The 21,930-nt window shown below is 41.8% G+C and overlaps 1 protein-coding gene across 2 annotated transcripts in view; it reads left to right on the forward strand.

The window, feature by feature from the left end:
* The window catches only part of ZNF598 (zinc finger protein 598, E3 ubiquitin ligase), a gene marked incomplete at its 5' end in the record, with an annotated part of 61,041 nt that overhangs the window by 14,735 nt on the left and 24,376 nt on the right, over positions 1 to 21,930 (forward strand). Inside the window, 9 exons of one of the 2 annotated variants that reach the window (XM_082260627.1) lie at positions 3,526 to 3,638; positions 3,718 to 3,847; positions 4,320 to 4,531; positions 6,669 to 6,886; positions 8,994 to 9,093; positions 9,200 to 9,387; positions 10,602 to 10,701; positions 12,652 to 13,439; positions 17,885 to 18,020. In XM_082260627.1, the coding sequence (XP_082116753.1) occupies positions 3,526 to 3,638; positions 3,718 to 3,847; positions 4,320 to 4,531; positions 6,669 to 6,886; positions 8,994 to 9,093; positions 9,200 to 9,387; positions 10,602 to 10,701; positions 12,652 to 13,439; positions 17,885 to 18,020 (1,985 nt within the window). Of the gene's footprint in view, positions 1 to 3,525; positions 3,639 to 3,717; positions 3,848 to 4,319; positions 4,532 to 6,668; positions 6,887 to 8,990; positions 9,094 to 9,199; positions 9,388 to 10,601; positions 10,702 to 12,651; positions 13,440 to 17,884; positions 18,021 to 21,930 lie in introns of both variants that reach the window. The other variant, XM_082260626.1, reaches the window with a different exon arrangement.

The raw sequence follows: 21,930 nt of genomic DNA on the forward strand, positions 1-21,930 counted from the left end.
ATTACAGCATACAGAGCAATTGGGCAGTACATACAATATACAGGCTTTGGGAGAGCCAAATATCCACGGAGGGTGGGTGTAGATCACGCTGTCCACTGCAGACCTTTGCCAGAGATGGTAAGACTGGTGGGTCTGGTGTGATGGACCTGGGTGTCTAAACCCAAACCCAGCCCGACATGTTTCGCGGGTGACCGCTTCCTCAGGGGCAAATAACGTGGGTATGTATATCAACAATGCTACTAGAATTATTAAGAGAAAGCAAAGTCAGTGCATATCTATTTGGGAAACATGTCACATAATAAATCTCATAACGGTAGGTCAAAACAGAGGTAAGCGCCAGCCAACATATAACCCACCTGTGTAGCCGGTTCTAAAAGCAACTGGAGACCTAGGGGATCACGACTGGGACTAGTACCCCCCCGGCGGACATGGGAGCAGTCCACACCAAATAGGGGTCCAAATCACAACGTTTAAGGTAACTGTATTCTGGATAATGAGAAGTATATAATCAAAATGGGATAGTTGCGTACATGCTTGTATATGTCAGCTCCATAGTAGGAGGAGAACTTACCAACTACAGTGTACTTGTATATGTCCCCTGTAGTGTCTCATGACAGGGCTAAGGGGTGGCTGCTGGAGTAGCCAGGACTGGTGAACGGAAGATTGGGTCGATATCAGGACCAACAAACCTTATATCCATAAGGAGACAGAAAAAACGCAGTATTGAAATGTTTGGTTCAAGCCAATGCGTGAACGCTACAGAAAGAAAGTGGAAAGAAGGATAGACCCATCTCAATAACTTGAGAATAGCCTATAGACACCACGTGCTATAGATAAACCAAAACTAAACCAAAGATCCTAAATCAAGTGCACGCATCACTAAAAGTAAGTGAATAGAACCAAAGAGTGAAGGTGAAATGATCGCAAAAAACGTGGAGTGTAACAATAGTGAACATAAAGGGATGAGGGTGTGAAGAAATCAGGACGGCAGGAAAGACCCATAAAGTGGATGACAAGAGCCCAGGCGTCTCAAAGAGTGATAGTGTTTGAATGATAAGCAGCGGAGAGTCCAATGAGAAGGACAGCATAATAGAGATGGGATGTGTAGTCTACATAGAGCAGTGCATATGAACACAACTGAAGTCTACTGCTCTCTCCAGACACACAAGTAAGGGGAGGGAGATATTTGGGAGCTCGTCGCGGGAGTGTTTACGAGAGGATTTTAATCTGCAGGGCTAAAATGATTTTTCCCCAAATGTGTGCAAAAACAATTTGGTCAGTGAACAGGTTAAACACGTTGCAAATACAAAAAAATGATGTGTCAGGAAATAGTGTGCTACTACCTTCCTTTAACCCCTTAAAGAATAATTCCAGGCATTATTTTATACATAGATACATTGGTTCAGCTTGGACTTATGTAACTGTTTTTACCATGCCTGGCTAATGTCCCTGGAAGCTGGAAAGCTCTGAAGTAGACATTGCTATTCCAGTAATTTCCATGTAAAGAGACGTTCCTGTGTGATTTCACATGCAATCTGGGTGCAGTGTGATTTTTAGCCTATTTGAATGGGCTGAATATCGGGTCAGTACATGCACAGGAACCAGATTGCATGGTGCTACTGTACAATGCAATCCAGTACAGGCAAACGTGCTGTGTTTGCGACCTGCATTTGTGGTGTCATTAAATTAACACTGACTCCTGCTGCAGATCGCAACTGCAGTGCATTTTGAGCAAGGTGCAGGAAACCGGCCCTAATGCCTGAAGATAATGCAAATCTTAACACCTGAACGCAGTTTTGGGGTGTTCGTAAAACTGTATATATCACTGCAACTATGTAGTGTATCCAGGTAAATGTATACTTTTTATTTTTCATAATAAATTGGGCCTTCATTTGCTGGTAAATGGTAATAGATATCACTTTTTTTTTTTTTTTTCACGTTCTCTTTGGACTAGGAGAGAAATTTGCCGTGCAGGGACTTTTTTTAATGACAGATCAGTGTCCCAACCAATAACATGATCTAGAATTAGTCCTCCTGGCTACCAATGTTCGTATGAGACCCAGAGCTTTCGGTGTCACCTAGGCCTTTCTGCTTGGAATATGCTACCTGTTCAAAACGCCGGCGCACATACTGTGTAGTAAACATAACTCCTAGAATAAAGGCCCACTTCTACAATGCTGCAAATATGTGACGCCACGCCAACAGCAATGGGTTCAAAATGCCAACACAGTGCATTTTCAGCTCTGAATTCCAAAGCACATGTTGTTAGCCCTAACTAATTTCTGATGGACTATGAAGAACAATGCTCTCTTCCCACCCCCCAATCTCCATAACCCATTCATATACACAGATCAAAAGAAGGCAAATAAGAGTTCATGGTTATACTTGCCTGCTCTGTGTAATGGTTTTGCACAGTGCAGCCCAGATCATCTTCTTCTTGGGTCCCCTGCTGCCACTCCTGGCTCCTCCCCCCTTTACCAGTGCCCCCAAATATAAAGCCACTTGCTGTGGGGGCACTGGTGTGTGCCCACTCCCAAGCCCCGCTGTATTCATCCACAAAAAACATATCCATGGCTTGTCCCCTCCCCCTACTCTGTCCTCATTGGCTTACTGGCTATGATTGACAGCAGTGGGAGCCAATGGAGTGAGAGAGACCTGGGACAGCCGAGGCTCCCATGCTCATTGCTGGATTGAGAGGGGGCTCAGTTAATTATAAGGTGGGGGTCATGGGGAAAGTAACACACAGGTTTTTTTACCGTCATGCATTGAATGCTCACTGGTGCACTGGGCTGGTGAGGGGACAGGTACAGCATGCTGAGAGCTAGAGCCAGCTGTCACTCAGGCAGCTGGGTGGATCCCGATTATATGGTCTAGATTCTTCCAGAGCCGGGAGCATCTGTGTTTTCAGCTGATAGCAGGCAATAGCCCACTATTAGCTGACTCTGGGTCATAGGAGAGCAAAAGTAAGTACACTTCTGTGACCCGCAAGAAAAGCATGGCTAAACAAGCTTTGGTCATACTCCAATCAAAAAAAATGGCCTTTTATATGTTTAATTGATTTTTTTTTTTTTTTGCAATAGCTGCGTGCAGTTAAGCTCTCAGTTTAATGCTGTCACATTAGTGAAAAGTGTTTTTGTTATAGGATTATTTCCAAAAAAAAAAAAATTTTTAAAGTATTGCTGTATGGAAATTGAACATAACGAAAAGTGGATATGTTGCCAACGACAACCAGTTAGATACCCCTGTCTAGCCTGGGTCATGTGGGTTTTAGGGTTTTTGTACTTGGCGTAGTCAAGCCATGGCAGGTCAGTCATGTATTGGATGCAATGGCAGCTGTAAGTATAATCCTCTCCGCTGCATCATGGGATATATAATGCTAAAGCGTCACTGAAAAATGACATTATCTCAAATACTTGTTGCATCTGTGTGATAAGAGTATATTGACCATGACTATTTCTCCTAGGTGTGTTTCAGCTGTAGACGTTTTTTTCTTAATATCTATATTTTTGGTGTTTTGTTTTTCAGGTGGTTTTTACTAAAAAGGTGTCCCCTTTTTCCAGTATCAACACCACCCAGATGCAGAGTGAGAAGAAATATGATATATACTTCAGTGAAGGCAAAGTATTTTCTCTCTACAGGTAACACACAGTGTTTGTTTCTTTTTTGTGATATGTCGCTTTCCACCATGTGTCTCATCTCTTGTGTCTGTTTCTGCAGGCGATTGCTGCAACACGAATGTTGGCTGTGCCCTGAGATGAGACCTTTCCACACCTTTGCTGACCTAGAGCAACATACGAGAAAGCATCATGAGCTCTTCTGCTGTAAGCTGTGCGTGAAGCATTTAAAGGTAAGGGCACCAAAGTCGCTGGGAGCAGCTTCAGCCTCTCGGCATCTACCGGTATTGGAGCACAGCTGTGACAAAGACATGTGGTCACTTTTAAAAAGTGGGTTCTGTTCAGGCAGAAGCATTGATTGGTTGATTCTTACTGTCTTAAAAGCACCCACGTCACCCACCATTGTTGGCTGTACTCCAGTGCCAGAGGCTGTAGAGTGGTGTAGTACGCTTGTTTGGGAAGTGTTTGGCAGCTGTGCATGTTGGAATTATTGAAAGGGCAGCAGGTGGGTCTGTAATCAGTTTTTAAGTCTGCTTTTAACATAACTTAAAACCTGGTAGGGAGAATGTAGCTTTATTGAATCGATTTTTAATGCATTAATAATGAAGAGAAACCACAATGTGAATGCTCCATGTAAAAAAAGACAGTGATTTTGCAATGTATAAAGTCCTGGTCTGGATTGTTTGAATGGTCTTTCTGTTTTAGAATTTTACCTATGAGAGGAAGTGGTACAGCCGCAAGGATCTGGCTCGCCATCGTATCCATGGTGACCCGGAGGACACTTCCCATCGTGGTCATCCTCTCTGCAAATTTTGTGATGAACGATATCTCGACAACGACGAATTGCTCAAACATTTACGCAGGGACCATTACTTCTGCCACTTCTGTGACTCCGAGGGGGCCCAGGAATACTATAGGTTGGTGTCCTTAAACTTCGCATGTAAAATACAACCAGAAATTAGACCAACCCTTTTATAGTTTGTAATGCTGTCAAATGGACACACACCATCATGCTAACACAGAGAGTTTACTATCTAGGCTGTTGTGATCTGAGCATTTATATTATCTTTCTCAAAATTCGCTGACATTCTTTATGTTCTTTATATTATCTGAGATTTCTCCTTAAAGCAGAATTAATCCCTTCTATCCTTTACAACCAAGGAAGCTGTCATCTTAGCCTCTGTTTAATCTGTAGTTGCCATGGTCTTCACATGTGATCAGTTATGACTGCAGCCATTTGATGACTTGACATTTTAGTTGAGGGCAAAAGCAAATGTGAGAGATAGCATTAATGGCTGCCTTGGGAAACAGTTAAATCTGTGGATTTAGTTCCGCTTTAACCACTTCAGTACCACGGTATAGCCAAAAGATGGCACTATAGTACTGGGAGGGCATCCATAGACGTATTCCCAGAACCCCACCCCCCTGCGCGCCCAAAAGAAAGCTCTATTTGTGTGAAAAAAAATAAATTCATATGGGTAGTGTTGCATGACTGCCCAATTGTCATTCAAAGTATGACAGCACTGAAAATTGGCCTGGGCAGGAAGGGGGTGAAAGTGCCCTGTATTGAAGCGGTTAAGGTAGCCATACACAGCTTGATTTTCTCTTTCAGCCCGCCGGCTGACCAAGAGAAAAAACAATAGTTTTCCCCCATCTAAACTAACAGCTGTGAATGGAGGGAATCTCCACTCCTAGCTATTGTGTTCATGCAGCCTCGACACCTGCAGCTGCCTGAATACCTGAAAGGTGACTGCATCAGAAGCTATTACTGTTTATCCGATAACCTTCTGCCTGGCTCAATTGACTTTGTAAATTAACTTGTCCAGCCAAGTGGTGTTTTCAGGGCCTCTCACAGCTCAAATTTTTACCAATTCAGCAGAAATTGGACGAAATTTGAGCTATCTATTGCCAGCGAAAAGTGATTTTTTTTTTTTTTTTTTTTTTTTATGTTTAAATAGCAAAACTTTATGCTTGCCTGCTCTGTGCAATGTGATCAGACTGCAAATAAGAGGGTGCCGCTCAAGGCCCTAGCCAGGTCCTCTCCTGTAGTACACTGCTAGGAGTGATGTCAAGGACAGAGCCCAGCCAAGCTCCAATGATACCAGACACAACAAAAGGTCCTATGCACCGCACATCACTTCAAGACCTTGTGGATATGTAAAATGACAGCCACAGCCTGGGCGCCATCCAAGCCACGCCCCCACATGTGGCTGGTGCCTGGGCTGAGGCTGTCATTTTACATATCCACAAGGTCTTGAAGTGATGTGCGGTGCATAGGACCTTTTTTGTCTCGTCCTCTGGCTGTGATTGACAGTAGCAGGAGTCAATGCTACTGTGTCTGAGCCTATGAAGAGGGAGAGAGCCACTGCTCTTGTGCATATCGCTGAATCTAGCTCAGGTAAGTATAAGGGGAGGCTGGGGACTGCACTCAGGTGTTTTTTTTTTTTTTTTTTTTTCCCTTAATGCAGTAAATTCATTATGGTAAAAATCCAATGCCTTTAGAACCACTTTAATGATATTGTTTCTATAATAAAAAAACAGCTTAGTTGTATGAAATGTTTAAAGGAAGAACGGTGTTTTTGCTTTCATGTTTTTCTGTTCAATCTTCTTTTTTTTTTTTTTTTTTCTTTATTGATATCCTAAAAAAAAAACAACAGAGAATTCTCCAAAAAAAGGTGAACTGTACATTGCACAAATTCTTGAGTGGTACAAAGTGCACACAATGAGTGTGCAATATAAATTGTGCGAATGGAGGCTAAAGGCCTCTACGATATTCAGAAAACACATGGTGGAAAAGACGCTCATCTTTTAAGTTGATTGCTTGTTTTGGTGTCACATGGAGGGGAAATGCTGTGGTCACAGCAGAACACTCCTGAAAAAAATCTGCCTGTTATGTCTGCGGCAAAAAGAAATTACTTTTGGCTAGAAAAAAAAAATGTATTCATTTACTTTCCCTTTAGATGAACAGCAGCTGCTTTTTGCTTTTTCTTTCCTAGTATTCATAGCGCGGGTTTGATATTATTTAGAAAAAACATTTTATCCTTTCCTTTGCAGCGACTACACTTTTCTGCGGGAACACTTCCGCGAAGGTCATTTCTTGTGCGAGGAGGGTCGGTGCAACACAGAACAGTTCACACACGCATTCCGTAGTGAAATAGACTACAAGGCCCACAAGACATCCTGCCACAGCAAGAACCGCGCAGAGGCCAGGCAGAACCGTCAGATAGACATCCAGTTCAGCTACACTCCTCGGCATAACCGCAGGGCTGAAGGTATCCTTAGAAAAAGAGCTGTTAGTTTATCTCCTTTACAGTCAGAGCACATATACTTCTCTTTTATGTTTCTGTATCTTTGAGTTTCTTTCCCTTTTAACCACAAATTCAAGTTCACTCTTTATCTACATCCAAGTTTATTCACAACATACCCACAATAACAGCTGAGAATTTTTAGGCCTTAGGCCCCTTTCACACTTGTGCAACTTGTCATGCAACTTTGGTCATCAGAGTTGCACGACATGTCGTTTGCCATGTTTTCCAATGATACCCATTCATATATGCGCAATTTAAAGTTGCAGCAACTTCAAAGTAGTTCCTGCACTACTTTGGCCCGATTTTAATGCGTTTTGAGGTCCAAAGACATAGACATTGCTTCAAGTCCAGTCAAAATCGCGGTAAAATCGTGCGGCTTTCAAGTCGCACAAGTGTGAAAGGGGCCTTAATGTTAAAAAATGAGATCCCTACTGCCTTAGCCATCATACACTGTGGGAAAAATTCAAACAGGGACCTGTTGTGTTGCTATTCCTAATTCCTTGATGTTCACTCATTTAAACATGGTTACCTCCCGCTCTAACCAAATGATCTTGAAGTACATCTAACCCCAAGAACAGAAATTGAATATATTGCACCTTACTTGTCCCTAGATGTGGTGGCGGCAATTGTGTTCTTTTTCAGAAGTACATTTTCTGCAAATTCAGAAATTGATCCTGCCAGAAGTCCAGTTTCCTTGTAACTTCCTGTTTACTGAACTAATCCATGTTATTGGGTTTTCCAAGTTATCTCATGTAAAATTCACTACTTGTCTGTTTTATATTAAGGGGTGGGGGGTGGGGGTCCAAATGATGAGACAAGAGTAAAGTGACAAAGCTGCTCTTTGAGAAAGTGCAGCAAATGAGTTTAGTCACCCTAAAACAGGATGTATGTTACTGGCTGGATCACCAGATGAAACTAAAGGAAAAACGCCTGAAAGAAACAAACTAATGCAGGTTACCTCATCTATAAACTGGTAAGCAGCAAAATATAAATTTGTTTTAGGATTTACATATGCTTTAAAGCAGGGATTGACAGCTTTGCTTTGCATCTAGGAGCCAGCTAAAAAAGTTAGGAAACAGTTTTTTTTAACGAACAAAGCTTTTTTGCTATACGGCACTGCGCTACTTTAACGGACATTTGCGCGGTCATGCAAAGCTGTACACATTTAATGTATATCATTTTTTTTTTACACAAATAGAGCTTTCTTTTGGTGGTATTTAATCATCACTGGTTTTTATTTTTTTGCGCTGTAAACGAAAAAAGACCTAAAATTTATAAAAAAGGTAAAAAAAATGTTTTTTTACTTTTTGCTATAAAACGTATCCAATAAAAAATATAACATCTCTTCATAAATTTACGCCAAAAAGTATTCTGCTACACGTCTTTCGTTAAAAAAAAAAAAAAATCCCAATAAGTGGTATATTGATTCGTTTGTGTAAAAATTATAGCATCTACAAATGACGGGATATATACTGGTGTTTTTTTTTTTTTGTTTATCCTAGTAATGGCAGCGATCAGCGACTGATAGCGGGACTGTAATAGAATGGTGGGCATTCTGACACTGGAATCACCGCTAACACTAATATAGTGATTAGTGCTAATAAAATGTACTGTCACTATACTAATGACACTGGGTAGGAAAGGGTTAACATCTAGGGCAATCAAAGGGTTAACTGGGTGCCTAGGGAGTGTAATGTAACTGCTCTGTGTACTGCTTTACTAAGGGATGTGCTGTTTTTTCTCACCCTGCTTTGCAGGGACATCCCCACTGTTGGTAGAGAGATCTGTGTTGTTTACAACACAGATCTCTCTCTCTCCTGTCACTTGCTCCAATGATTCATGGCCGAGACCCGGTGATCAGCATGTAAGGGAGCCAGTGAGACCGCAGCTAGGTGGGCATCTGCCCCCTACCTAGAAATGCAGAATCACTAATTGCTCACATCTGGTGCCAACAGTGAATGGGCTCACATATATCTATTTAGCTGTTTTGCCATCTGTCGACATTTAATTTTTATCTTATTTATTTATTTATTTTTTTACCGTTTTTACTTTCTGCTTTTTTTTCTAGCAGTGTTAGGAGGAGGTGACTATGAAGAGGTTGACAGATTTAACAGGCAGATGAGAGGACGTGGAGGCCAGCAAAACAAAAGGGGGAGCTGGAGATATAAACGGTGAGTGGTGAATTCTACGGCCTATATGAAGGTAAACTTCTAACTGTGAGATCTTCTTCTTCTTTTTTTTTTTTTTTTTTTTTTAACATGTTTGTGGATTTGGCAGGGAAGAAGAAGATCGGGAGGTGGCAGCCGCTGTAAGAGCCTCCGTAGCAGCCAGGCGACAGGAGGAGATGGGAAGGAAACCAGCACTGGATGTTTCTGATATTTCAAAATCTCGAAAAGAGGAGGTTCGGGATGCTGACGAGGGACGCAGACCTAAGGCTCTTCCAAAACCCCCTGCTGAAGCTACAGGTGAGTGTAGATCATTTGCCATGTTATTTCTGATATGTTAAAGAAAAGGCTAAAGTGCATTACTGATTGGTTTTGCCTTATTTGCCCACAGTCTCCTTTAGGACCCTTTCACTTTGTTGGGCTGTGATGGCGCACATGTGTTAATGTGCATTTTTCTCTGCATTAAAGTGGTTGTTAAGCTACTTCATATAAAATCATGCCATTCCCTCTGTAAAATAACATTAAGTGTGCCTGTGTTATAGAAAAATAATGCCGATCTATACCTAAATTAGAGCGGCTCCCGGCGCTCAGCTGACTCCTCGGCTCTCTTCTCTGCACCGCTGACAGCTCCAGCGGGCGGGGCCGAGCACTGCTGCTGTCAGCCGGGGGAGAGAGAGCCCAGTGGTCACGTGATTGTCAGGAGCAGCTCTGATAAAGGTACAGATCGGCATATTTTTTTCTATAACACAGGCACAGGGACACCTATTATATTACAGAGGGGATGGCATGATTTTAAATTTAAATAGAAGAGCAGCAGGAGGGGGTTGGCACTGACACGAGCAGAGAGGCGGGAGAGAAGACAGTACAGGGATACGGATGACGGAGGCAAGTAAACTCAGTTTACAGGGGGGAGGGTAGGAACTGGCAGGATCAGCCAGGTTTTTTTTTTTTAAGGTGATACAGGGGCACAAATTTCACAGCACAAGCACTTATAAATAAAAAAATGTCTATATAAATTCAACTGTGTGCCTTTTGAGATATATATATATGTCCTTTCACTGGCGTTTGAGCTTTTTATTTTTTTTTCCTTTGACTCTAAATGCCCCTCTATGTTGGCTTATGTGTCTATGCACACTATAGGCATGTAGAGACGGAGTAAAAATTTTGTTCGAGAGGAGCATTTTGGCAGAAAAAAATGCCCGACGCACCTAAATGCTGGTAAACGCATTAAAATACTAGGTGCGTTTTTTAATTTCAATGTCCAGAAAAAATGATTTAATATTTTCTGGTCCGATAAATCAACTCCTAAATGGGTTTGCAAAAATACGGTTTTTGAAGCTGTTTTTTTTTTTTTTTTCCTGCCAGGAGATAAGCATTTATAAAATCCCCCAGTGTGCATGAAGCCTAAAAGGTGGAAGTTGACTGCTTTTTCAGTTTGCCTCTCTTTGTGTGTATGCAGCAGTGTTAATAATACTGGTCAGTGACTGCCATGGTTCTAAACAATCTTCTTCTAGGCCCTAGTGATTCCACCAATGTGGCTGGCATATCTAATGGTGTCTTGAGAGAGGAGGACTTCCCTGCCATCGGCTCAGCAGTGACCACTCCTTTGCTAAGGTAAGAAAGTTAGTTCTCATTTTCGGATGCAATTCTCAAAACTGTATACTTTTATTTCAACTTTGTTGTGTGTTTAGTCTTAGTTTCTGAGTCCATTAGCCCAGATTCCAAGCAACTGCCGAAAAACATCTGGTGCCCATGTGTCAGCTTCTTGTTATGATCGGCTGAAGCATTGGTTCTTTGACCCATGTAATGGGTTAACTGGCTTATGAATTCTGTGGTAGTGATCCTGACCGTAGTATAGAACATAATCAGCAGCTGCCCTCTATAAAAGTATAGGTTGAATACTATAACTAGAATATGTATCTGTCTGGCAGGCAGTTGGGTGCTTTTGTTTCCACTTATGGGGGCCCTTCTTCACTATTGTGTTTTCCAGTGACATAGAGGTCACTGAAAGGAAGCACAGTGCCCAGCAGGGCATGCACTGTACGATGTGCCTGAAGTGTTAAAGCTCTGCTAGAGTGAAGAATTCATTCACCTGCCAGAATAGTAACTATACAACTCCATTCTTTTACAAAGGGTATCTGCTTAACCACCTCCTTCCCAAGCCTATTCTGACACTTCGCTCCTACATGTAAAAATCGACTTCTTTTTGCGAGAAAATTACTTGGAACCCCCAAACACTATACATTTACTTTATTTATATATATATTTATTTTTTTATAGAATAAAATGGTGTGTTGCAATTTTTTTTATGTCATGCGGTATTTGCGCAGGGGTTTTTTAAACGCAATATTTTTAGGGAAAAAAAAACAAATTCATGAAGAAAAAAGAAACAAAGCCCAATTTTTTTTTTTTTTTTGTATAATGTGAAAGATGTTATGTTGAGTAAATAGATTAACATGTCCAAAGATGTGTGTAGGAATCAAGTCAGTTGCTTGGCTCAATACATTCAGAACGATTCCTCCCGTGACAGACACAGAGTGCCGGAATACTCACCAGACATAAGCCAAAAAACAGCCGTAAAGTACAAAGAGTGAAACACCTCGTGTGTTACCAAAGGTTTCTTCACCATGCTCTCCTTCCACCATTCAAATGCACTCACCAGATGCTGGAATGAAACAAGCCCTGTAACGTTGTAATTTAGAATGCTGGAAGCATGGCATGCTATACTGGTCCCATGGTCGCTAATCATAGGATATGTGCTGCATAAATAGGCTCACCAGCCGGCAGCATAATGATGTTTGTGCTGCTGCCAGAAAGAAGCTGGGGTCAGACTCCAGCCCTCCTCTTCTCCTCCTCCGGACTATGCGCTTTCTGGTTCCCAGCTCTGCCCCCTGCTTCTTTCTGGCAGCAGCACAAACATCATTTTGGCTCCTGTTGATGAGCTTTTTTATGCAGCACATATTGTAGGATTAGCGTGGAACCGGTATAGCATGCCATACTTCCAGCATTCTGAATGACAACTTTACAAGGCTTGATTCATTCCAGCATCTGGTGAGTGCATTTGAATGGTGGAGGGAGAGCCCAGTGAAGAAACCTTTGGTAACACACGAGGTGTTTCACTCTTTGTACCTCACGGCTGTTTTTTGGCTTATGTCTGGTGGGTGTTCTGGCATTCTGTGTTTGTCACGGGAGGAATTGTTCTGAATGCAATGAGCCAAGCAACTGACTTTTGTTTGCTACACACATTTTTGGACTTTATACACACTGATCACTATATGAAGATTTTTCCTTTGTATGCATTTTCAATAGTTTAATCACAGTTCTAATTATTAGCGCTGCATTTATATTCATTATATAATGTAAGTGTCTGGCGATCGAGACCCGAAAGCCGATTGTGCAGGGAGATCCGGAATGCAGCATCTCTGTAGCTGAAGTGTAGTTCTGCTTTTTAAGGGTTTTTTTTTTCCTTTTTTTTAACGGAGTCACTGTAATTTGTCTAAAATTCTGTACAATTTGTGTAAAAATTGGCAAAAAAATGATTCATGTTCTTGACTGGATTTTTAGCATGGCCAAGCCTTCTCCTAAGCTGAAAGAAGAGGACTTTCCCAGTCTGACAGCGGGAATATCCTCCGTACCCTCATCTGTCCCACCATTTAAAGATAGAATGGCATATACCGCAACTGCTAGGTCTTCCAATGCCTTCCAGGAGGAGGACTTCCCAGCTTTGGTGTCCAAAGGCAAGCCTGGAAAACCACTTTCCTCTGTCGGTTCTGCATGGGCTGCTTCCTCTTCAAAAAGCACAACAAAAACAACAGCTCCCACTCTGGCTCCTACTGCCAAAGCCCCAAATAAATCTGCAGCATTAAGCACTGGGAAAGGGGCGTTGGCCAAAGCAAAAAAAGGTTTGTCCCTCTCAGAAGACGAAGATGATGGCACTGGTATTACCGCGCAAGAGTTCCGTAATGCTCCGACCATGATGGATATCTCTAAACTATTGACAGCTAATCCACAAACAAGTTTTAAGGTCAACAAGAAGAAGCGGGTTGGCTCTGAGAAGCAAAGTACTCCCTCTAGTTTTCACCTGCCAGAAGACAGGTCCTCAATCTCCTCCCTCAAAGAAAATGCCCCAGAGACCGAGCGTACGCCAACACCACCTGCCACTTCCATCCTCAGTGACAAGTCAAACACTGTTGTAAATGGACTTAGTGAGCGCAAACCTCCGGAAAAAGGAGGCGGAGATAGGGAACCTCCTGGTTTTAGTAAAACGGCAAACTCGGTACCAAAATATCCTCTGCCAGATGAGGACTTTCCAGCACTCGTGAAAAACAATGTCCTGACAAAGCCACCACCGGGTAAGAGAATCCAGGGAAAACTGGACTGCGTAAATAACCTCTAGCAATAAAATATCTGCGTTGCCCTCTGTAATCAGTGAGTTGTATCTGTTCATTTAAAAAAAAATGTGCTTCAAAGAGATAGATGAGCATTTAAATTAATGACTGAAAATTTATATGTCCTTTTCTATCAACTTTCAGTTGCATACTTAGGCTTCCAGCTCTGCATATTTATAAAGCACAGTGATGTTTTTTTTTCTAGGTGTGTGTTGTGCTCGACTGACTGGGATTTTAAAGCTGGGAGAGCGCAATAAAACTAAAGGAAAGTTGTAAACCCCCAAAAAAAGGCAGCGAGCCTGGTCAAGTGACCTCAGTCACATGACCAGCTCTCCTTCAGTCAGAGTCCTCTTTGTTGCTTTAAACTGAGAAAACTCAATGAAGTTGTACTACAGCCTTCATATGTTTGCTAAATGCAGGGTAATACTGTGGAGTATAGGAGAGTGAATAGCAGTATCCGCTGTCTGTAATAAAGGAGTCCCTGTGTGTATGTGTAATTGGTTCTCCTGCATTTCAAATCTTCTTGCAATACAAGCTGATCACAGTAAATCACTCTGAAAAAAAATCTAGTGCTTGTTCTCTAAAAAGCTGGCTGCAAATGGAAAATTTTTGTAAAATGTCATGTTTATTGCGCTAAAAGAGAAAAAATGGTAAATATTTTATTGTAGTGAACAAAATTAACGGCTTGCCATCCATAGACCATTTATAAATGGCCTGAACTTCATGTGGTTAACCCTTTGGAGTCAGTGCCTCCCGATCCTTTAAGGGGGTTTAAGATGCCAGGGCGTGGGGCGGGGTTTATGATCATGTGATTGGCTGTCACAATAGTCACGGAAAGTCACAATGATCGGAAAGCTCTTGATCGCTGCTTTACGTTAGCCGCCGGTAACTGCCATGAGCACGCAGGGCACATGCTCTCGGCACAGCTGTTTTTGCAATAATGCACACAAATATGCGGCCGCCCGGTGCCAAGGCCCACCCACCAAGAGTCCGCATATTTGCGTGTGGCCGGCACCAAGAGATTAAAACGTGTTCACAGCTGCAACTGTGTACTTGGTAACATTTTTTTCAGCAGGCTCAGTGCTTTTCAATTGGGCTTCTCTATAGCTCCTAATCACTTTTACAACTTGGAAAGTTGGGTACCAAAAGATTTAAGCTGGCCATATATTATACATTTTTTTTTTATTAAGTTTCCTTTAGATTTACCTTCAACTATGTAGTACAAGGGCCTCCCTGATTGTATACGAATTGAAAGTGTTTAGGTTTGACCTCCTACTATATGGTTTTAGTAAATCTAAAGGAAGAATTGTATAATATATGGCCAACCCTAGTATTAGGTTATGATTTTGTAAAGTAAAATCTTAGTGTATTTTTTACTGAAAATGTGTTTGATAAACAATTGTGCAAATTAAAAGTTTACACTACCAGCATTTTTTTTTACTACAGGGCTTCTACTTTCAGAAAACCTATGACTGGGGGTGCACTGAAAGGAAGTTTTGGTGTCGAAACCGAAAATGCAGCATGCACTTTTTAGCGAAAACGACAGTTTTTAAAAATGTATATATAATTGTATTCACCTTTTTATTAATCATCTAAATTAATATAAATTTATCGTCGCTAATTATCAGCACCTTTTAGCTCAAGAAAAATGCATCCCTTTAAATTCTATGTATATCTTCATACTGGTCTATTGCACTTTCGTTGTCGTGTTAAAAATCCTGCTTGCTGCATTTTTGGTCAGTTTAAAAAAAAAAAAAAAAAAAAAAAAAAAAAGCTCTTTAAAAATCACCCCGTTTGCAATGCATTAAAAACTCATCAAGAATGCGCCTGTGTTACGTTTTTGATGTGGTTTTGAGTCATATGATCTAAGAAAAAAAACTGTAAAATCACATAAAAAATCACGGCAAAATCGGGAGCGTTTTTGGTGCCATTATCGGCTACTTTTTCTTTATAGGCAAAATGCTGAAAACACCATTTTCGCCCGGCATGTTTCGACTGCCCAAATTTCGCTGCATCTCTAGTTTTAGAGTGTGTGTGTGTGTGTGTGTGTATATACCGTGTTTCCCTGAAAGTAAGACCTACCCTGAAAGTAAGACCTAGTTTAGTGTATGAAAAATCCTAGGATGCACTTTATTAGCATTTTCAATAATGTCCAGTGTGTTTTTCTAATATAATACTGTGAAATACCTTCCTTACATCGCCGCTCTGCTCTCAGCTGATTCCCCGCTGTCTTTCTCCTCTGATACCGGTAGCTGTCAGAGGGGGATCTCAGCCCCTCCCCTCTACAGTGTACACAGAAGCGCTGGGTGTTCGATTCGAATTGTGGGAAATACCTTCGGTACATCGGCGCTTCCGTAACCCCCAGCTGTCGGCCAGGGAGAAGAGGACAGCAGAGGGGCAGATCAGCTAAACCTATTCTAATCGAATCTACCCGGCTCTTCTGTGTAAACTGCAGAGGGGAGGGGCTGAGATCCCCCTCTGACAGCTACGGTATGAGGACAGGAGAGAGCAGGAGATTAGCTGAACACAGAGCAGCGATTTACGGTAATGAAGGTATTTCACACAATTGTATTTCAAAAGCATACACTGGACAGTATATAAAACACTAATAAAGTGCATCCTAGGATTTTATATACACTAAACTAGGTTTACACGGGATTTCTGGCAGGCAGGGAGGGCAGAGAGGGACAGAACATTACAGCTAAGACCTACACCGAAAATAAGCCCTACTGTGTCTTTTGCTGCCAAAATTAATATAAGACCCTGGCTTATTTTCGGGGAAACACGGTGTATATGTGTGTGTGTGTGTGTGTGTGTGTGTGTGTGTGTGTGTGTGTGTGTGTGTATGTATGTGTATGTATATATATATATATATATATATATATATATATATATATATATATATATATATATATATATATATATATATATATATATATATATATATATAATAGTAAAAATTAATGGAACACTTTGAAGACACATCAGATCTCAATGAAGAAAATATATCATGCTGGATATCTATACGAATATGGACTGGGTAATGTGTTAGAAATTAGAAAGGGCCGAATTCAGACACCCAGAAAATCAAAGTGAAAAAATTATGCAGCAGACTAGTCCATTTTGCTGAAATTACATTGCAGCAACTAAAAATGGTACTAGTAGTTTGTATGGTCCCCCACGTGCTTGTATGCATGCCTGACCACATTACCTAATTGCAGTTAGGGTGCTGTTGTCTAGCCTGTAGAGGTCTCGGAGTGCCTCCCCAGACTTTCACTGACCCATCATCAAACCGGTCATGCTTAACAATGTTACAGGCAGCATAATGTTCTCCACGGCTTCGCCAGACCCTTTCATGTCTGTCACGTGCACAATGTGAACTCTGCTCTCATCTGTGAAAAGCACAGGGTGCCAGTGGCGGACCTGCCAGTTCTGGTGTTTAATGGCAAATGCCAATTGAGCTCCACGGTGCCGGGCAGTGAGCACAGGGACCACTAGAGGAGGTCGGGCCCTCAGGCCCCCCCATGAAGTCGGTTTTTGATTGTTTGTGTCAGAGACATTCACACCAGTGGCCTGCCGAAGGTCATTTTGTAGGGCTCTGGCAGTGCTCATCAACCTGTTTCTCCTTGCACAAAGGAGCAAATACTGGTCCTGCTGATGTGTTAGGGACCTTCTATAGCCCTGTCCAGCTCTCCTAGAGTAACTGACTGTCTCCGGGAATCTCCTCCATGCTTTTGAGACTGTGCTGGGACACAGCAGTCCGTCTGGCAATGGCACGTATTGATGTGCCATCCTGGAGGAGTTGGACTGCCTGTGCAACAATAGGGTCCAGGTATCCCCTCTTGCTACCAGTAGTGACAATGTAGGGAAAAAAATGTCCATGGCCTCCACCTGAAAAACCATTCCTGTTTTTGAGGTTGTCCCATTGTTGCCCATCTAGTGCACCTGTTTTGTTAATACCACAGCAGCTGAAACTAATTGACAACCCCTTCTGCTACTTGATGCTATACTCTAAAGAGTTCCTTTAATTTCTTTGAGCTGTGTGTGTGTGTGTGTGTGTGTGTGTGTGTGTGTATGTATATATATATATATATATATATATATATATATATATATATAATATAGTATATGTATGCGCACACACTTGCTGTTCCACATCAGCTCTAAGCCCAGCTGGGTGGATTCCGACAATATAGATGGGATCCTTCCACAGCCTGCAGTTCCTCTGCCATGTTAGCGGAGAGTGGGTAATAGCCCACTATACTCTGGGTCAGAGGCAAACAAAAGTATGTGCAATTCTGTGACCCACAAGAGAAGTATAGGTAAAAAATGACTTAGTTGCTTTGAGTTTCGGTTAACAAAATATGTATAAAGACTGCTTTAATCCTTTTTTTTTTTTTTTTCTGTAGGTTTTTCTCCTGTAGTATCTGTGGCCCCTCTGGTACCACCTCCAGGATTATCCTCTGTGGGTAAACCACCTCCAGGTTTTTCCAATGTCTCTTCTGCGCCCATTCCTGACGAAACGCCCATCAAACCAGTAAAAGAGTGAGTTGAACAGGGAGACCGCCCTCATGGTATATATCAGTTCTCAGAGCATTGCTAGAGCCATTTTATATGGCATGTATCCATAGGGGCATGCAATGTGAAAGCCTCTTTAGAGGGAAACTCCTGGCAAGATAAATGCAGTGCTGTAATACATGTACTCCTAGCTCCTTTTTGGACAGGAAATCAGGATTATCGCTTCTCTCTAGGGAGCTGACCCAGGAAACTGTGATGGTAAAGCAGGAAGTAGCAGTATCTTGTTGGATAGCAGAGGTGTACCTATCCCAGGAAAGGCTGGCCAAAATGACAAATCTTTCATAGGTTAAACAGTAAGCATACATGTAGTTTTTGTTTAGCTGGATTTTTACTATATTGTTGGTTATGAAACTTTGCCTTCTATTTATCTCCTATATCCACTTGAAGACCAGGTCTTTCTGGCACTTTTTGTTTACAAGTAAAAAATCAGTAATTTTTCTAGTAAAGAAAATGACTTTGAACCCCCAAACATTTTATTTATTTTATATATATATATATATATATATATATATATATATATATATATATATATATATATATTATTATTTTTATTATGTTTTTTAATCACTTTTAATCCTATTACAAGGAATGTAAACACCCCTTTTGAATAGAAATAAGGCATAACAGGTCCTATTTATGGGGAGATCTGGATCTTTATGGAGACCCCAAATCTCTCCTCTAATGTTTAAAAGTTAAAATAAAAAAAAATGTATCTTTTGCGTTAAAAAAAAAAAAAAGACGTGCTTACTTCGACCCTAGACTGAAAGTGACATCATGACATTGCTCCAGTCCTCCAAGAGGCGATTGGAAGTGATCTGGTGTCTTATCACCTCTATGGCCAGCTGTGAATACGGTCAGATGATCTCCCGGTTGTTCCGGTAAAAACAGTAAGCCAGAGAAACACCAGTGAGCAGCAGGAGGGGGAAGTACGACCCCTCCCGCTGCTTCTGAAAGTGATCCCGCAGCTAATTAGCCGCTCAGACGACATTCATGAGAGAGCCAATTGTTGACTGAAAAAAAAAAAAATACTGAGTTAGGGCTAATTGCTTCAGCCATTACACCGGTAAACCAATTGCAAGCCACAAAGTATATATACATATTTAGGTTGGCAAATGGAATGCTATATAACCTTTGCAATAAGCACTGACAAACTATAAGAAACCATTAGGACATTTTTGCTGCATTGTGGAACTATATGGTGCGTTGCAGTAAGGCACCCTATTCAAAATGCACCACCACGCAGGTTTTAATCGGAAAATTAAAATGACAGTTTTTAAAATTATATATAGCATCTGGAAAGTATTCACAGCACGTCGCTTTTTCCACATTTTTGTTATGTTGCAGCCTTATTCCAAAATTGATTAAATTCAATTTTCTCAAAATTCTACAAACCATACCCCATCATGTCAATTTGAAAGAAGTTTGTTTGGAATCTTTGAAAAATTTTGAAACATGTACATAAGTATTCACAACCTTTGCCACGACACTCAAAATTGAATTCAGGTGCATCTGGTTTCCACTGATCATCCTTGAGATTTTCTACAAGTTTGAGTCCACCTGTGGTTAATTCAGTTGATTGGACATGATTTGGAAAGGCACACACCTGTCTATATAAGGTCCCACAGTTACCAGTGCATGTCAGAGCACAAACCAAGCCACGAAGTCCAAGGAATTGCCTGTAGACAGAATTGTATGGAGGCTCAGATCTGGGGAAGGGTACAGAAACACTTCTGCAGCATTGAATGTGCCAATGAGCACAGTGAGCTCCATCATCCGTATATGGAAGATGTTTGGAACCACCAGGACTCTTCCTAGAGCGGGCCGCCTGGGCAAACTAAGCAATCGGGGGAGATGGGTCTTAGCCAGGAAGGTGACCAAGAACCCGATGGTCATTTTGACGGAGCTCCAGCATTTCTCTGTGGTGAGATGAGAACTTACCAGAAGAACATCCATCTCTGCAATCAGGCCTGTATAGTAGAGTGCAGACAGAAGCCACTCCTCAGTAAAAGGTACAAGACAGCACACCTGGAGTTTGCCAAAAGGCACCTGATGGACTCTGAGACCATGAGAAACAAAATTCTCTGGTTTGATGAAACAAAGATTTAACTTTTTGGCCGGAATGGCAAGCGTCATGTCTGGAGGAAACCAGGCACCGCTCATCTGGCCAATACCATCCCTACAGTGAAGCATGGTGGTGGCAGCATCATGCTGTGGGGATGTTTTTCAGCGGCAGAAACTGTGAGACAAGTCAGGTTTTAAAAATCTTGCTTGCTGCATTTTTGGTTTAATAAAAAATGCACCTCCCCCTTTAAAAAGCATAAAAAATGCAGCAAGAACACATCTATAACGTACCCATGTTACATTTTTGATGCAGTTTTTGAGTCATATGACCTATGAAAAACACAGTAAAATCACATCAAAATTGGATGCGTTTTCGGGGCCATTATTGGCTCCTTTTTTATAGGAAAGATGTCGAAAACACCATTTTTGGCTGACATGCTTTGGCTTCCAAAATTTTGTTGCATCTCTAGTTTTAAAGGAGACGTTTGCAGTGTGTGTGTTTTTGTGTACAGTATCTCACAAAAGTGAGTACACACCTCACATTTTGTGTAAATATTTTTCATGTGACAACACTGAAGAAATTACACTTTGCTACAATGTAAAGTAGTGAGTGTACAGCTTGTATAACAGTGTAAATTAGCTGTCCCCTCAATAACAACACACAGCCATTAATGTCTAAACAGCTGGCAACAAAAGTGAGTACACCCCTAAGTGGAAATGTCCAAGTTGGGCCCAAAGTGTCAATATTTTGTGTGGCCACCATTCTTTTCCAGCACTGCCTTAACCCTCTCGGGCATGGAGTTCACCAGAGCTTCACAGGTTGCCACTAGAGTCCTCTTCCACTCCTCCATGATGACATCGTGGAGCTGGTGGATGTTGGAGACCTTGCGCTCCACCACCTTCCGTTTGTGGCTGCCCCACAGATGCTCAATAGAGTTTAGGTCTGGAGACATGCTTGGCCAGTCCATCACCTTTTACCCTCAGTGTCTTTAGCAAGGCAGTGGTCGTCTTGGAGGTGTGTTTGGGGTCGTTATCATGTTGGAATACTGCCCTGCGGTCCAGTCCCTAAAGGGAGGGGATCATGCTCTGCTTCAGTATGTTACACTACATGTTGGCATTCATGGTTCCTTCAATGAACTGTAGCTCCCCAGTGCTGGCAGCACTCATGCAGCCCCAGACCATGACACTGCCATCACCATGCCTGACTGTAGGCAAGGCACACTTGTCTTTGTACTCCTCACCAAATAAGTTTATCTTGGTCTCATCAGACCACAGGACATGGTTCCAGTAATCCATGTCCTTAGTCTGCTTGTCTTCAGCAAACTGTTTGTGGGCTTTCTTGTGCATCATCTTTAGAAGAGGCTTCTTTCTGGGACGACAGCCATGCAGACCAATTTGATGCAGTGTGCAGCGTATTGTCTGAGCACTGACAGGCTGACCCTCCACCCCTTCAACCTCTGCAGCAATGCTGGCAGCACTCATACGTCTATTTCCCAAAGACAGCTTCTGGATATGACGCTGAGCACGTGCAATTTTCAAAGAAAGGAGTATCTTTATTCCACATCAATCAAATGGCAGGTACAGGTACACACTGTGAATGCAGAACAATCGGTGGACGCATTTCACGACTGGATATGTCGCTTATTCATCACCGGGTGATGAATAAGCGACATATCCAGTCGTGAAACGCGTCCACAGATTATCCTGCATTCACAGTGTGTACCTGTACCTGTCATTTGATTGATGTGGAATAAAGATACTCCTTTCTTTGAAAATTCATCGGAAGTGCGGTCATTCCTTTTTGTTTGAAATTATC

The sequence above is a fragment of the Pelophylax lessonae genome (genome assembly GCF_965119305.1).
Source record: "Pelophylax lessonae genome assembly, chromosome: 6".
Lineage (NCBI taxonomy): Eukaryota > Metazoa > Chordata > Amphibia > Anura > Ranidae > Pelophylax > Pelophylax lessonae.